The sequence below is a fragment of the Nothoprocta perdicaria genome, unplaced genomic scaffold (assembly GCF_003342845.1).
Source record: "Nothoprocta perdicaria isolate Ctin4 unplaced genomic scaffold, notPer1 scaffold_427, whole genome shotgun sequence".
NCBI lineage: Eukaryota > Metazoa > Chordata > Aves > Tinamiformes > Tinamidae > Nothoprocta > Nothoprocta perdicaria.
The window spans coordinates 294,529-311,731 of record NW_020455674.1 but is presented as its reverse complement, the minus strand read 5'-3'; the positions used below and the strand labels follow the sequence as shown (position 1 = coordinate 311,731).

At 37.8% G+C, this 17,203-nt stretch overlaps 1 protein-coding gene and 1 long non-coding RNA gene across 2 annotated transcripts in view; one reads left to right on the top strand and one right to left on the bottom strand.

Moving 5' to 3' along the window:
• Nucleotides 1–4,935: 4,935 nt before the first annotated feature.
• LOC112953187 lies at nucleotides 4,936–9,878 on the top strand. Its single transcript, XR_003250534.1, has 2 exons — nucleotides 4,936–5,218; nucleotides 8,723–9,878. It is a non-coding gene; the product is annotated as an uncharacterized LOC112953187 (long non-coding RNA).
• CCND2 (cyclin D2) overlaps nucleotides 5,978–17,203 on the bottom strand; it is a 31,318-nt gene continuing 20,092 nt past the window's right edge. The window contains exon 5 of the mRNA XM_026046201.1: nucleotides 5,978–6,695. Within this exon, the coding sequence (XP_025901986.1) occupies nucleotides 6,540–6,695 (156 nt within the window). The 3' untranslated portion in view covers nucleotides 5,978–6,539. The remainder of the gene's footprint in view (nucleotides 6,696–17,203) is intronic.

The window sequence follows — 17,203 nt, the reverse complement described above, 5'->3', positions numbered from 1 at the left end:
GTATCAACAGTGTAGTTAACAGAATGAGCAAAACCCTATTCTTTCTCGGCTTTACTTTCTTCTCTGTGAGAGTATTAAATGTATCTTTTTTAGTCTTATTGTCATGGATTGCCATTAAACAGTCCAGGTGCCTTTCCTGTCTCCCACTCTTTACCCATGGGGCATCATTGTTACAGTATGTTTGGAAATGCTTGTAATTTATGCAGTGTAGAGATATTCTGCATATCTTTCTAGACAGAATATGAATGACAGATGGTCTATGACTGCATATAGCTGGGTTCTGGAACCTAGACTGCACTGTGTGATTATAAGAGGATAAACCATCACTGTAATGCTTAAAGGGTTAATACCATATTGAAAAAGAGAGACTCCACACCTCTAATCTGTCACAAAACTTAGCAGCTAGATACTACTTTTTCTTACTGAAAAAAGGGAAAATAGTTTCTTCACTTTCATCTTTACAAGAAATTCTGCTTTTACATCAACTTTGCATTTACTGGTAAATTACCATAAATGGTAATTTACAGTATAAAGCAAGATTGAGCTGGGGTTGTTGGGAAAATCTTGAAATTCCCGTTGTCTTCGGAGACAGCATCTCATTCTGCCTGTACAGATTGCCTTAGATTTGCAGGGTTTTGGTTTAGAGCAGCAGAGAATGTAGACATAGTTTACAGTAAAGAAAAAAATCCTATCGCAATAGAAACATCTGAAAAAGACTTCTGAAACAAGTACTAAGGATGTCCTCTTGACTCCTGAAACAAGTATTAAGGATGTCCTCTTTGAAACACAAAGGAAAATTCTTTGCTTTCAAAAATGAGGTTAGGCAAAGCAAGTCAAAGTTCAAGTTGGTCAACTTACAGTAAGTATCCACAAGCATGAAAACTGATCAGGTTGATCAGGTAGCAGAGGGAAAAAGTCATGTGCTAAGGTAAGTACAGTGCATGAAGGTCCATTTCATCCAAGTGACTTCACAAACCCTCTTCTTTTACTTATATTTAATCCAAAGTTTATATAAAAAAAAAATTGCAATATGCTGGTTCTTCTTTTATATAATTTTATATAACTCTGGGGAGAATTAAATTTAAATATGATTATGAAAGTACCTACTCTGTATAAGACCTTTCCCATTATTTCTATTTAATTTCCACAAAATATTTTAATTCAACGACCTTCCTTTTTTGAGACTTTGGCCTTTTAAAATATACTTTATCATTTAAATGACATATTTCCAAATTTAATTTAAATTTCATTTAAACATCAGAATTTGCCTATTCAGTAGGTAATGATAAGCTGTCTTTTAAAAGAAAACTTGTTCTACAACTGTACCATCCAATAGTTCACATTTTATATGCCTGCTAACATCATCTATCTATGTAATAGGATTTAGAAAAACATTTCCTTTTGTATGATCTTGACATTGCATGAATGAAAACAAGACAGGCAAATTTAGGTCAAGGTGAGTTTATTGTCCATAAGGCATACCTAATCCCGCCAAAACACTTTTCTTAAAACCATCTTTAAACTAGCCAAAACATTGGGTTATTAATAAAAATGACAACACTGAACAGAGAAGACCTTTCATAAGGTAACCAAGACTGTTTTCAGACTGTTTCAGAATCTTATCCATCAAAAGTAATCTCACATACATTCTAAATACTTCTGTTTACACTGATCATTACTACTACTTTCTAGCATCCCCTGACCATATAAACATCCACACCTCATAAAGAGCACATTGTAAGAGAATAAGAATGACTTGAAATGACAAGACACTTGTTAAAGCAAAAAAAAAAAAAAAAAAAAAAAAAAAAAAGGTTGAGAACAGAAACTGTGCAACCAAGAGTGATTTCTGAGGTACATGAGAACATGGTAAGAAACATAGTGGAAAAAATCCAGTGACCACATGGTTTGCTAAGTACTTAAGTCCAATTATTCAAGCATAAATCAGCACTGAAACATGAAAATAGGATTAAAAATACTTTTTTAAAATCATCTTGGACATAAAAATAAATGAGGTTCTCCTACTCTACAGCAGTGCGAAAGAGGGAGAGGAAGATCATCCAAGTACCATCAACAGGTAACAGAGAGAGATGTTTGTAGCGTAAATTGTGCCATTCACTTGGCACATGCAAAAGTATAATTTTCTTTTTCATTCATCAATAAGAAGTTTTATAATTTCTATAATTTAGGGGAAAAATCACATTCCATTTGCATTAATACTGTTATTTTAAAGAATGCCCAGAAAGGGTGTTATATTGGCATACCGTGTTTTTGGTCTGAATGCTACTGTGATCTGTTGAAGTTCTAGGTTTTACAGTATTTTAAATACAGTATGCTTCTGGTTTTAATCATCAGCATTTTTAAATGTCATTGCAACTGAAATACTGTTAACACTATGTCTACCATGCAATGGATTGCAAATGGCATTGAGACTTCCAAAACATTTTTCACAGTCATTCCTCACTCTTCACTCCTGTAATCACAAGTAGAAGAGCAGACTTCTCTAGTTATGAGTGCTTCCAGTGAAATCTGTGAAACTTGAATGGACAGAGATCCATTTTTAAGGATGAAACTAGAGAAGAAGCCTTCCTGAGGAAACCTCTGTGGAGAACTAAAATAATGAAGGAAGCTCTATAATGGTTCATCACATGTTACTCTTTCCCCCTAGTCCAAATTAACACAGAGGTGGCAAAATGGTACTTGTGTCAGCTCCCTGATGTCTTTTGAACAAGATAAAAACTGAAAGTGTAGATCACTCTGTATTAAAGTTTCCACAGCCCTTTTCTTTGTATTATTAAAAGCAAGTTGTCTTTTTGTCATAGTTCAGCAGAGCTGACTGTGTGGAGTGCTTAGCCTGTCTAACTTCTGCTCCTAAACACAGATGGTCCAGAATTACACATTAATGACAGGTCTTAAGCAGATATCAATATGAATACCTCCACCTATATCCAAACACACTGACTTAGACACTCCTTGTAATTCCAGTGCTGCAGGTTAGTGCTGTTGAGACACTGTCTGCAGTACTCTAAGCCTGGATAGAGGGATGCACACCATTTAAAGGCATACTGTACTGTACTGACTTACACTTTCTGTGTAGAGCAACACTAAAATCAACAATATTTTAAGGGAGTAAAAGTGCAGAATTTAGTCTATAGTCTGTGGACTTCTCAGTTATACTTCCTTATAAAATGATGTGTCAATATAAAATTTCTTGTGTACAGAAATTGTCAAGGACTTACCTGATCTGTCAGAAAATATTACTCCCTACATTTATTGTCTATGGTAGACACTTTTTTACCAGCTAACTGTTTTCCATCCAAGAGAGATGCAATTTCTACATTTTCCCTGTTCTCAATGCAGATGGTCAAGGTGAAAAATCATCACTTTGAGAAAAAAACACTGCAATTCACTCCTTTCTATCAGTATTTTGGAGATCTGCAGTGCCTCAAACTCATGCCTTGGCAGAACTTCCCACAGTCACTGGAAGCAGTTTGTGGAAAAAGCACTTCAGTTTTCAAATTTCTTTAGGAACATTTAATATTAACCCAGTATGATATTTTGTTCCACATAGAGCATTAAAGCATGTAAAAGCTGTGGTTCAAACAGCTCAGCAGTATTATTTAGGCCTCTAAGATCTTCTCTGGGGATGTGGGGATTGTAGGACTATGCCAATTATTTCTAAAGGTCTGATTTTTCAAAGACTCTTTATGCTCAGTGCCTGTAATCCTGAAGATTTCTCTGGCTGCTTTCAGGTCTTTGTAGCAATTGCAGAACAGATGGGGAGGAACAATGGTTGCCACATCCCTTGCAGCACTGGTTGGGAAGAAGGGGCAGTCTTATCTCCACTACCATGAATTGCTCAGTGCCGACATCTGTGCTGATGAACTGAGCAGCCTATGTTATGGCACATATACGACTGCTTGCTTTTGGAGCAAATGGAAATACCATAAGTATCTAGCTCCTCCTTGGAAGGGTATCTTGTCTCCGCGCCCGCTTCAGGGGCAGCTAGATAATGCTAGCAGGCTACAGCTAGCCCTTTGGGATTATTTAGCAAGCATTACAAGCATGATCCTAGGTGGTAAAGCAGCCATTCCCACTGCCTAGCAAGCTGAGTAGTCATTTGTGAGTTGGAGGCAGCATTTTGCATTCAGAGTAGGAACACATATCCTTGTACAGGAGAGGCAGTGAAAAATCATATTGCAAGTGCTTCCAAGATTTAGGTCAAAGTACACAAAAATTTCACTTGGATGGGTCCATAGATTAATGTATTTTTTCCACTATGAAAAGGATACCTAAGACCAAAAGGGAGCCAATGCCCCTGCTTTCTACATTTTTTCCTCAACAACCGGAGTGACCATGCTCTGTTCACTAAACCATGGGCTCCATATTGCCTTTTGCATTGACCGTTCCATTGAGGCTCCCAACAGAAAAAACTGTTAGGTTGTGAGGTATTGTGAAAATGGGAACCATTTTGTTTTGTCCAGTAAACCTGAGGTAAATATACTGTCTTTGCAGGATGTGATCAGGAAGGGAAAAAAAAAAAGAATAAAATAAAAAAATTATGAACACGCTATTAAAAAAAAAAACTGTACAGGGCATTTCCAGTAAATCAAAGTACTCATCATATCTCCACTTAACCATCTACTTCAGGATTTGAAATTTACGCAGTAAAATAATATATTATAAAAATGTTTATAAAATAGCAGCACACTCAGTGAAACAATACAGCTAAGTACTGTTAATGTGAATAAGAATGAAACAAATCATAGCTTCTTAGCAGCGAAAAAAAAAAACACCCTTAGACTCTTAATCCACTTTCTACCCTCATCTAGCCAAATATGTCTGAGTTCGTTCATAAAATATTCTTAAAAAAGTAGCACGTTCTTTCTGTATTTTTGTCTTTAAAAATGCAAACATTAACATTTCAACCAACAGCTTCCCACTGTATATTTGCAAACTGTTAATACAATTGTGCAAAAAAAGTTCCGACTCCTTTGCCATCTAAATTCTTCTTCCTTACAGACGGAGCAGAAAAATAAATTCAAGTACACTGAATACACCTTTGAAATAAAATTCCAAGTGACACATCTGGATGATTACCATTTCTGTCTTTTGCACCAACAATTTTCTTTCACTGTCCATAGCATGCGGGTATTAAGCACCTTCTGTGACACTGAACAAATCCGGAATGTCATGACAGGAATGTCATCTGAAGCAGGTATTTGTATTTCCAGCAACACCACAACTAACAAAGTACACCAGATACTGGAAAATAATGACTTATAAAAACCTATATGCTCTGCTTGTGTGATTTTCCTTTTTTTTTCCCTCTTTTCTTTCTCTCTCTCTCTTTTTTTTTTTTTTTGCTTGGCAAAATTGTCATAAACCATCTCATTTAATCCCTTAGGAACAATTTTCAAAGTGCTTTTCGAATGAAATGGTTTATAATAATGCTCCCTGTGGCCCAATAAAGTTAATGAAATGCTAAAAAATGTGTGTGTGTGTGTGTGTGTGTGTGGTAGATAGCAAGAGGAGGGTCAAAATAAATGTCATCTTCTTTAACACAGAAACGATATGTTAAAGAGAAAGATGGATAGAGCATCACTTAATTGTCTTACGACAAGCTAAGGAGCTGCCAAAAGTTAACACTGACGTGGAAAATCAGTGCTGTAAAATGAATATAATGCTTATTCACAGATGATCCACTACATCTTGCAATCCAAAGGCTAGAGGTGGTCTGACTGGCTGACTGGTCAGAATTAATCCATGCATTTCCCCATCCAATATCCAATACAAAAATTTATTGCTTTGGCTTGGCCCACAGTCTGGTAAAGTGGGACTGCCCTTGTGCCAAAGGTGCTGCTGTGTTTAGAATGAGCCACTTCTGAAAGAAAAGTAGAAAAAGTCAGAGGGGAGAGAGGAATAAAAAAAGAAAAAAAAAACACCTGCTCTTCTGGCTGGCAAAATAAAGCATCTTCTTTCTTAGGTAGCAGCTACCACAGACAGCAAGAGTAAACAAAACTAACATACAGAGATCAAATAAACACTTCTAACAACAGAGGTGACAGATCAGCAAATCTCTTCTGCATTCAAAATAGTTCAATTTCTTCTGGGATCTTTTCCTACTTCACTCTAAACCCTTATTCTATTGCTTTGCAATCTAGTCAAGCCATAAAATCGCACACACTGTTCCTTTCTTAATTTTAAAAAAGGGGTGTATGCACTAGGTCATAATACACACACGAGTATACTCTAGTTTGTTCCCACAAATGCAGGCTTACATTTGTCTAGCTACTTTGTATGCTTTTGTAAGCATTTAATATCGCTGTAATATAATCAAATAGCAATTACCAAATATATTGTGGGATTCCCTTCTGTAGAACATCACAGGCACCAAGTACATTTTTTCATTAATCAGTTTTTCTTTATCTAAAAGAGCTTTAAATATGTTCTATGTGGGAGCAGATTTAAAAAAATCACTCTAATAAGAAAAATAAAAGGGCTGGGGGAGCAAGCGTGACTCTTCCATGCTGATGTTCTCACAGGTTGATATCTCTCACATCTGTGGGAGTGCTGGCCTGGTCCAGTTCATCCACCATCTTAGAACGATTGCTTTGCTGTTGTTGCTGCCGGACTTGTCTAAGGTTGCTTACTAGGACCGCCTCAATCTGTTCTTGACAAGCTTTAAGGCAGTCCTACAGAAAAGAAAATAAATTAGTGTTAGTGATTTTTTTTCTTACTGAGCTAGTAAAAGTTGGAATAATGGAAATCACTCTTCTGGAGTGATTCACTCATAAGAAACATCTGCTGTGACAGAAAATGACCTAGAATTCTCAAAAGTAATCACTGTTTACAAATTCTCTGGGGCTGAAAAATGCAAATTCCACATTTATTATAACCTCCACATTTTAATATTTTTTACCTCTCCTTGCTCCTTTGTGTTGTCTTTCTGTGCAGAAGCTCAGTGGAATCCTCACCACCTTGTGTACAATGCAGGACATAGTACAGTAATTACTAAAAACACTGTTACTATTAAATAACAGTGGTTACGAAGAACAAGACCTTAAAATATTACAGGATGTTTGATATTATTGGTTCTACACTGGAAGACTAAATAATATGGTTAATAAAAAGAGAAAGGTGAGAAAAGACTAATAAATGTCTATAGCAGAAATTTAAAAATAAAATGCGGGCCATGACATTGTAAACACAACACTAATTCTCTGTATGCTGTGAGAGTGAATCAAAAGAATACTGTATATGTAGGCAAGTGGTTAAAAATGCTTATTTTTCTAAAAACAGTCCTGAGAAGTTCATCTAAAATACTGAAAAAGGAATGACTACTGTGAACTCAGCGAAGCTTTGGTTTATGTAAGAGCTCATTAACAAGTGGATGCTCTCCCAAAGACTTCAAGCAGCAGAGAAATGCAGTTTTTGGTAGTCCATTTTAAAATATAGTGTTTTAACAATAGATCTTGCAGCACCTGGCAAAAAAATTTGAGCTGGTATCTGGTTCCCACATTTAGGCACAGAAGCTGCAGAAAAAGTTGTGTAAATACTAACTTCAGGATGTCCACCAGCAGTTAAAGAGCAGATGGTCTGTGAGTACAACTCAGGGAAGCTGGACTCTGACTGGCAATACACAGTTTTTCTGCACAGTGCAATTTACTTCAGTGTGTGAAATATGTACGCATGTAGGTTTAATCGGCCATCATGGCTAGGCTGGGAAAAGATGTCAAATTTGGACTATCTGTTCCCCTGATGACATTTGCAGCCTTAATGCATACATTTTTTTGGGTGTATCATGAACACCCATTTTTCTTGGCAACTGGTCAGCAGCTACTAGCTGTCAATCCATACCCTCTCTTCGTAGAGAAACTGTTCATCTAAACATAATAAACTTCACACTCTTCCTCTTCAGATATATCTGCCAAAGAGGACTTGGGAATGACTTTTCACACTGACCCAGGGAAAATGGATTGGACAGGATGCTGGCTGCAGTGGAGACAAAAGTATTCAGTGGAGACAAACATATTCATGGCAGTATAGGTGACACTAGCCAAAGCCAACACTGCTCAACTAGAGATGCCATCTAAGAGTATCTGTGCTACCTGTGTGCAATTAAATTGTGCAGAAACTTTTCCTTAAAAGAACACTGTAATGCAGGGACACAGGAACTGGGCCATTCCTTCAGAATGGTGCAGTGTTGGTATTGTTTTATAAAATTTTTTTTATGTGTATGTCACATGGATTAACTTCCTCATTCTTCTTTGTGGTCTAGTAGTTTTAATGATGAAAACATCTCAGGTACTTTCCATTCCATAGTTTTATTTTTTACTTCAGTGTGTGCAGAAATAAGAATGCAATTAACTTTTTTTTTCCCCTGAAATCTTTTCACCCCTTGTTAATTTTACTAGCATAATCAGAAAGTAAAAGAAATATTTGTCTGATGAGGAGTAATCTCACATCTGTGATGGAAATTTAGATAGTGAAAATGACTGGAAAGAGAAATAAGCAGCAATATGACAGGACCAAGTTATTCAAGTAAACAATAATTGAGGAATCAATTTTCATGCATGATGACTGTCTTGAAAGAAAACCTGATCACAAGGAAAGATCATGCATAGTGTGATACACAATTGTACACAATTCATGCTTTGGAGTAGAAATAAGCAAGCTTACCCTATCAATTGTCATGATGTTTTTTGTTTGCTTTATTAAGGATGACCTTTAGAGAAACACCGGCATGCACAAGAACTGATCTAAACCTTGCAGTCACCTGGATTTTGCTCATCTGAAACTGGGCTCATTTGAAAGTACAGCACGTAGAGAATATTTCCTAAGGACAACATTTAATAAAGAATCCAAAGGCTGCAAAATGACTCTTTAAAGAGATTCCATTTTATTCCTGTTAAATATAAATGTAGTATAGCCTTCGGCAAGATGTTAACTTTATCATGGAGTTTTGTGCCAGCAACCACAGAATAACAGCAGCATCACAAGACTGATCCATCGGACACCTTTCATCAGATCAATGAGAAGTTATTTCAGAGAAGTGGCATTGTAATTCTGAATTCTACCATGAAAGAACCTAGTTCTCCAAACACAGGCAGGTAACTCCTGATAGGAAAGGACTCCAATCAGTGTGAAATCAGCAAGCCTGCACTTGCTAATGCAGCCCAAGCAGCACTGGGGTCAACCCAACAGCAAGGGAAAGCCATTATATATGACACAATGAAGAGCCTGAGAACAACCACTTTAAATAAACCAGTGAGTCATTTATTTCTCAAGGACTTTCAAAAAATCAAACTACAACACTGCTCTCTTCTACAACTGAAAAACAGCAGTGCTTTTGTTATATATAACATATGTACACAAATGATCCAAAACCCTGAGCTGCACTGGTACCGGTGCATTTCCTGACAAAATTTAAAACCCTAGGTCCAGACTAGGGTTTTCACTATATTTTCACTACTCCACAAATTAATGCCATTGATGCCACCCTAAACATCTTTTCTTATTTCTTCAAACTAAATACAAAACAACTGCAGAAGGGAAATCAGAAAGGACTTATTTTAGGAACAAGACCTTATAATAACTGGAAAGGATGACAGAGATATCTGAAGTGACAGTACACTTCATCTGTACTATGTACACATTGCTTGGATCTAAGAAAGAAGAAAGTAGTCATGCTTTGAAGGTTTAGGATTTTCACCAAATCCCGTCTGGGATATATGGCCTGCACATTCAAAAGGTGGCTGGATACCTCTGTTGGGTCAAACCCCTCCAAAGCACTTGCTTTACAGTTGACATAAACAAGGACTCTTTCCCAAACTGGAGCCTTTATTCGCAGAATACTGTCCTTAAGTACTTCAGCATTCTCCAAAACAAGAACCTGAAAAGCAGCTATGGGAATATCATGCCCATTTACTACATTTATCATCTCAGTGAGGTCACATCTAATGGATGCAGTTTAAAAGCAGAAGCATTTTGCCTCCTAAATGTGTCCATTTTTGCTACTGTAACAAACACTAATTACAAATAAACTTCTGTGTCTCTACTTTTTCTGTCTACAAGTATAGAAAATAGTGATTTGCTTTTCCTAAAGCCATTTCATTTAGACTAATGGGGATGTCTTATTTTAAAAAAAAATCACATCTATGCCAGAATTTCTTAACTTACTATTATTAAATTACTGTAGTAACTTAAGATATGACTAATATTAAAGAATCTTTCTCTGTGATTTTTTTCAGTCTTTCAGTCCTTTGAACAGTATGTTTTTTAGATTAAGTTTCACTGTATGATTCAACAGACAGTGTGTTTGTTTCCTGTTGTTTGCATGGGTATTTTTCAAGGCAACAGGAGAGAACAATGTTTTCAGAACTGGAAAAAGTGAGAGTAAAGCCAAAACACTGATGGGGCAATCCAGAGGCAGACACCCTGCTTGCAATTATACTCCCTGCTTAATATGACTTGCAATTTCAAGCTGATGGTCTCTTTCTAATAGCTATGGGAATACTTCGCAATTGTGAGATAGATTAGAGAATTTACTGTTATTACTCTGCTGTAATACATCACTAACTGTTGGTCAGTTTTTCTAATGAGAGTTTAGAAAAGCTGTATTAATTTGCCCGCATTCCATGAAGCATTGTGAAAGCAGACCATGCATACAGAGAAATCTCAGCTGGCCATTAGCAGTGTCTCCTGTCAGTTTGTGCAGGTCTCACATCTACATTAGTGTATGTTGGGGCAAGCTCTAGCCAGATGATGGCAGTCCATCAGCAGCTCCAGCAACCTGATAGTGCTGTTTATGATGTGGAACTCATTATTCAGGGGCCTCACTTCACTTCCTCTGCGCAGTAGCTGGTCTCAGCGGCACAGCACCCTCCACTGCATTTATGAATGGACTTGACGGAACTCGACAATTAGCCTCCAGTGTAACTGCATCACCCCATTGTTACTACACACGCACAGCACTCACTGGGGAACAAAACGCTGAATGAACCTGTGCAGCTGCCAACTCAGGCAAAGACAACTTAGGAAACTATCTCATTCTTCCTTTCTTTGGAGGCTATTTTGTCTGTTGTTTCCTTGCATACAAAATGTGGTCTGCAGCAAATAAGGCTGGGTAAGATAGAGCAAGCCCTGTTACTTGCCTCCAAAACCACAAGTCCTAAACACTACAAAGCAAAAAATAGATGCTGTATGTGCTTTAGACACAATATTCAAATGCTATCCATTCCAGATAAATTTCCATGATTTTACACTGGAAGAGGAGAGGAGAGGAGAGGAGAGGAGAGGAGAGGAGAGGGAAGAGAAAAATTAGAATGTGGTGGGTCTGATTTTTATTTCTGTGCAGAATTTTTTTTAGGTATCTTTATGCATGTACTTTTCAGAACCTGGAAAAAAATCCCAACTCTAAGATATGTAGCACATTTAAGTGAAGGCATTTTAAACGTTATTTATTATTATGTATCTAGTCCTCAAAACACTCAGACTCCATATTTTCAAGGACTCACAGCCTGCTGTTTTGACACAACTGTAAGAAAAGCTTCTACCTTAAGCTCTTATTTACTCTGAATTTTCAAAATTATTTAGAACACACCAGATCCCAACTATGAACAAACTTTTAAATGGATACAAAGTTTTTGTACCCATGTATATGCTGGCTCTGTTCTTTCCTTAATGATCATGCTGGGGGATCACTTGTTTAGTCCTAGACAGCTGCCTCTATGAAGATACCCATTATGTGAGCATATAACCCTCCTTAACAGCCAGAGTGTATGCGGCCAGCCCTTCTGGCAGCCATCACCCTTTTTTGGTTATGAACAACTTCAACCAGTTTAATTTGGGATCTAACCTTGTAAGCTTCTATCGAAGCTGAAGAATACTGAATGTATTTTATCATTTTATTATGAGGTAGTAATTCTTGACTTGTTGAAAGACTGAGGTTGGAAAAGTCCTCCAGACGTCATTTAGTTCCATCCTCTGTTCAAAGCAGACTGTCTTTAGGATATAATTCTGTGTCTAATTCTCACTGACTATAAGCTACAAAATTCCTGCATCTGGTCCAAGATACTTGGGAATCGGTAAGACCTCATCTACATACCACTGCAGTAGTCTCTTGAGCTCTTCAGATTCTTTAATATACTTTGCCTCCCAGGAAGATCTGGGCCACAGAGGACTTAAGGGAAGTCTCAGAAATAGACTCAGGGACATGCAAATAGTGACATGTCAGAGAATGTATGACCCACAGAACATACATGATGATGCTTCCAGGAACAGCCAGAGAGGCAGCTGGCAGTCATATCAACAGCAAGTAGGCACCCTGAGGAAGCAGTTGCCCTTCTAATGACTGGAGGTCAAGAGAGAGATTTGCCCAACACAGACTTATGGCAAAGGAGAACGCTGGTCAGAAGTCATGAGCAAGCCAGCATTAGCCACTGGGCTACTCCTCATATTGTGTAGTGTAGGCAGCAGAAGCAGGGATGCTACAGGCCTTCTCCAAAGCATCTGCTCAGAATGGAGACAGGATATTTTACTTGCTGGAAAGCTGTTCTGGGATGCTATGAAAATTCCTGACTTCCCAAGTTGTTTATTTTTCCATTGAAACAATCCACCAGGAGATGAACAGGGAACTCAGTTCACTTCCTGTGAGTAGGGTGTTTTTTTTTTTTTTTTAAAGAAATACTCCTTGCCTGCCAGTATCTGCTTTCCTCTTCCACAAATAATAAATGACATGTTTCTACCCTCCTGCAGCAAAACAGAGCAGAACATGCAACCACTCTCCTACAGCACTATATGACACTGGGTTGAACCAGCTCTTGCTGGCACTTTGGAGCAGTAATTATGAGAAAAGGCAATTCAGATATACCATAAAGAGCTACTTTCACTACCTATAATGCTTTTGGGCATTCTCAGTTTCTCCAAGACTGAAACTTGCTCCCTGGTGTTTATTTTGGTAGCTTGAAGGAGTAATGAAACTGAGCTTTGTGTGGCCCAGCTGTCACCCTCTCTTCAGACTGCAATTCAACTTCAACCAAATGGTCTAAGGCAGTTATTAATCAGAGGTAACTTTTATTGCTAAAATGCTACTGGCATGGTACCTTCTAATACCATCTTTGAAGTCTAGAGCACTGCTTTCAATTCATAATTCATACAAGGAAAACAGATACCAATGTTTAACCTTTGTGTTTTTGAAAGAAACACTTGTGCATTATTTACAAAACAGTGGGGTTCTAAACTAAATGCTGTTTACTAATAACATATTTTTGGTCTGATTCTTAATGAAACATCCATTAAAAGCCTAACAGTGTTGTCTGCCAAATGCCTCTCTCAGACAAATGTAAATCTAAAATAACTACATTTCATTTCTGTCTCCAGTTTATGCTGCCCAGATATGGCTATTTCCTAGCAAACACGCTGAAAACATTATTACCAAACAGCAAAATTTTAGAAAACCTCATTGCAGTTTAGTTGCATCAGGATTTCTTTATCAGCTGTTGCTCTGTTAGGCAATAACTTAAAAAAAAATCTACTCAATTATTGGATTTTAAGATTCCTCCTTGCTCCTGACTCAAAAGTATTTTCAAAGACTGAGAACATCTAGGCTGGCTAATCTATGCATTCCTGAACTGAGAAGCAGAAAAGCTGATTATAGCCACAAACGGAGCTGGGAGGCTGGCTGCAACCTAAGGGGACTCTCTGCTACCCTGCCTCTAGAAGGGTGCAGCTGGTGGGGAGGGCTCTCCCCTCTGCTACCTGAATGCTTCTGTAGCTGATGAGGAGGCAAAAGACAAAGGTTTAAAAGACAAAAACCTTTTCCTTGCAGAATGTAATTGTCTTTCCCACCATGAGATGCTACAGAAGCCCAAGAGCTCTAGAACCTTACTCTTCCCTAACTTCCACTTTGAAAGCCAAATCCTTTGTACAGTGAAGATAAGTGAATTGTTTCACTAAGGAACAGTTTGCAAACATCAGAAATAGGGAAGTGAGAGAGATATTCACTCAACTTTGAAACTCTCAGAGTAAAATATATTAGTCTTTACTCCTGATTAACACAGTCCACAGCTAACTCTTATAAAATCTAGCCAATACTTTTTTTCCACCAGTACATTTTACCGATGAGGTTGAGACTACTACCTAGTATCAAGATTGCCAGATCTTTCTGTAAGACTTTGGTTTCAGTTGCTTATCTCTTTGAAGTTTTAACATGTGGAATGAACTCTTCAAGTCCTCGATACTGATACCACACAAAAGAAAGAGGGAAAATATTTGTCAAAAAGTTTCTGCCATTTCCAAATACCTGGCTAATGAAAAATACACTAATTTGCCAAAAGAAAAATTCTAGTTAACTTTGGAGAGGGAAGCCAGGACTTCAAATTCTGAAGAATACAAACTTTCTTTTAAGGCTATCTCTGCCACAACGATGAAAATCCTCTACATTTGACAACATAGAAATGTACTGGGTTTTTTTACACATGTAGGTTCTCCGTAAACTTAAAATTTTAGCAACTAAGTTATCCAAAAGTTCCGTTTGTACTGGATTTCGGGTTGAGGGACTGATCTGTGGGTTGACATTAGGAGCAAAGTGAAAAGAGAATGTCTCTACTCAGTGCAGACTGACTGTTGGACAGGATGTGACTACTAAATGTTAAGAATTCTTTATTATTTCAGAACAGTCATTTTTTTTCTAAAGGCATATTATCTCACCCAAATTTGGGAAGATTTTCACCTGAGTGGCAAAAAGCACATTTCTGACATTAAAACAAATCACAAAAGTAAAACAGCACAAGAGTTTTTCAGTGAGAAGAACAACTTTCATTTTATTCTAAGTAACTTAGGAACTGCTAAAATGCTCTGGCAGTTTCTTTTTCCAGATAAAACAAATAGAATAAAAAAAATCTATGCAACAGGTGGTCTGTCAAAACTGGAAGTTGCTGCAACAAGACCTTACATGAGAAAGTGTCAGGATTCCCAAGAAAGCTTTGAGTACTTTCTCTAACAAAGAACATGAACATAAAATGTAAAGCTATGAATGCTGAAAGAAGAGAACCCAGGAAAACTTCCAAGACAGCCAAAGAAAGCCATATATTCCCCTTCAAACATGATCTTGTATAATATGCTTGTAACATGCTCTGAAAGTAAATTAATGTGGGCTCTTACAAGATCAAGGAGAAATAAACTGCCACCAGAAAGACACCCTGTTTGTGGCCCCAGAAGCCTTCATTGAGTTTCTCAGTATACAAATTGGGTGTAGGAAGAGTCAGCTTCCATACCAGCTAGGATCCAGACTCAAGCAGAGGTTTGCAGGTGGAATAGCAAAGTGTCACACAGAAATCAGCCAGAAATACTTGAAGAGGTGCAGGAGGAAAAAAATCTGGATTTCACTTCCCTTCAAGGAGAAGCTGTTTTTCAAGCAAGCACCTGCATTTTAGGCTATTGGGAGTCTCTGAATGTAACCAAAAACGTTACATCTCCAAAAAGACAGAACCAAGTTACACAATCCTGGGTCAAAACTTACCAAATACCTCAAATCCATCAGCAAGGGTGGTACTCCCTTCTGACAAGTACTAAATACTGTGGAAATAGTACGAGACATTTATCTGGAGTTCACCATTCTGGAAGACATGGTCTAATGACCATGGTCTAACGATTTAAAAAAACAAGCATTCCAACTCAGGCACTGCAGGTACAAGGTGTTAATACCTGTGTTCAGACTGCAGAGACAAAGTGTTAATACCTGTGTTCAGAAAAAGATACATGCAAAGCACTGCTTAGAGATTTTTGAAAGCATTTTTTCAGCTTCACAGTAAGAGAAGCAGGTGCAAAAGGGATTTTAGGGACAACTTTGCAAAAGTTGTCCCTAATCTTTTAGTTTTCCTTCATTCTGCACGCTTCCAAACTCCAAAATCATACCAACACACAAAATTGCCTGTGGCTACAACTCCTTGACTCCAAAATTTGAAAAAATAATTTCCCCTACTCCTTGCCATCTTTAGCTGGATCCCTTCAAGGAGCGGGTTTGAAACATTGGGATATGAGAAGTTTTGCGGACACATGTCAGCGAAAACATGCATGAGAATAAGCAACCAAGCAGAAGCAGTTTAACCAAGAGATGCTGCACAATAAATGAAAGCATGGCTGTGAGACATCTATCTTTTAGACAGTCCTTGAAATTAAGATCGCTATACATGAAGTTCTTAATGGCTGGAACTAACTCTTTACTCTGTGCACATTCACAGACTTGGTGAAGGACACGTGTGCTAACATAACTTTAGACTCTCCCCAAAACCTTGACTTCCTCTGCCCAATCTTCTGAGGACCCTCTTACATCTGCCTACTTGATGTCTAGGACATTCCCTGCTGTTTTATAACTGTCTGGATGCAGTGTGCAAAAATATTGGGTTGTGTTCAAGCGGACAAACATCCAGAGACAAACCTTCCCCAGGCCAATGACTCCCAAGTGTTTTTGCTATCCATATCAAGCAAGTAAACACAACAGATCCCTTTTATTCAGTCTAAATGGAACAACTGTCTAAATGAGTATTGTGCACTACTTGCTTCAGAATATGCATGTTGAATTTACACCTGAGATTCTTCTTCTTGGGTGATCCTACCACTTATTGATAGGTTGGTATGTATTACCTCTCAGCTTCAGACACAAAATCATCAGAGTAAAATGAATTTCAGCATGACAAAACATGTCAACTTTATGGGAGATGAAAATCCTGTTCATTCCGAGAACAAGAAATTTTTTTTTGCAATAGTATAAGCTTTTCTTCTCAATGCCCCACCAGAACAGCAGTCCAGATATCGAGAACCACATCCAGGAGAAACAAGGCTCACTCTGAATGCTCCATTCAGTCATCCTAACCTTCTGTTTTGACTACCAGCCAGGATCGCCAGGAGCTGGTTTTGCTGATGTTCCTGCTGAAGCTGTCCCCAGACCACCACACTCACTTCTCAGTCACCTGTAATGTATCAGAATCACCTTGTATATTTTCAACAGAGTTTTCTGACAACCCATTAAGTTCTCTGCATGAAATGAACTTAGAGGAGTTACAATCTTTCTGTGTATCACACCCTACACAAAAATGACAGTGTGGCTTACACCTGCCTCACAGTCTGTCAGTGCTTAAGTATGAGCTCATTACTCCTTTTAAATCCAAGATTTTCAGAAGATACCTCTATAAGGTTCAGA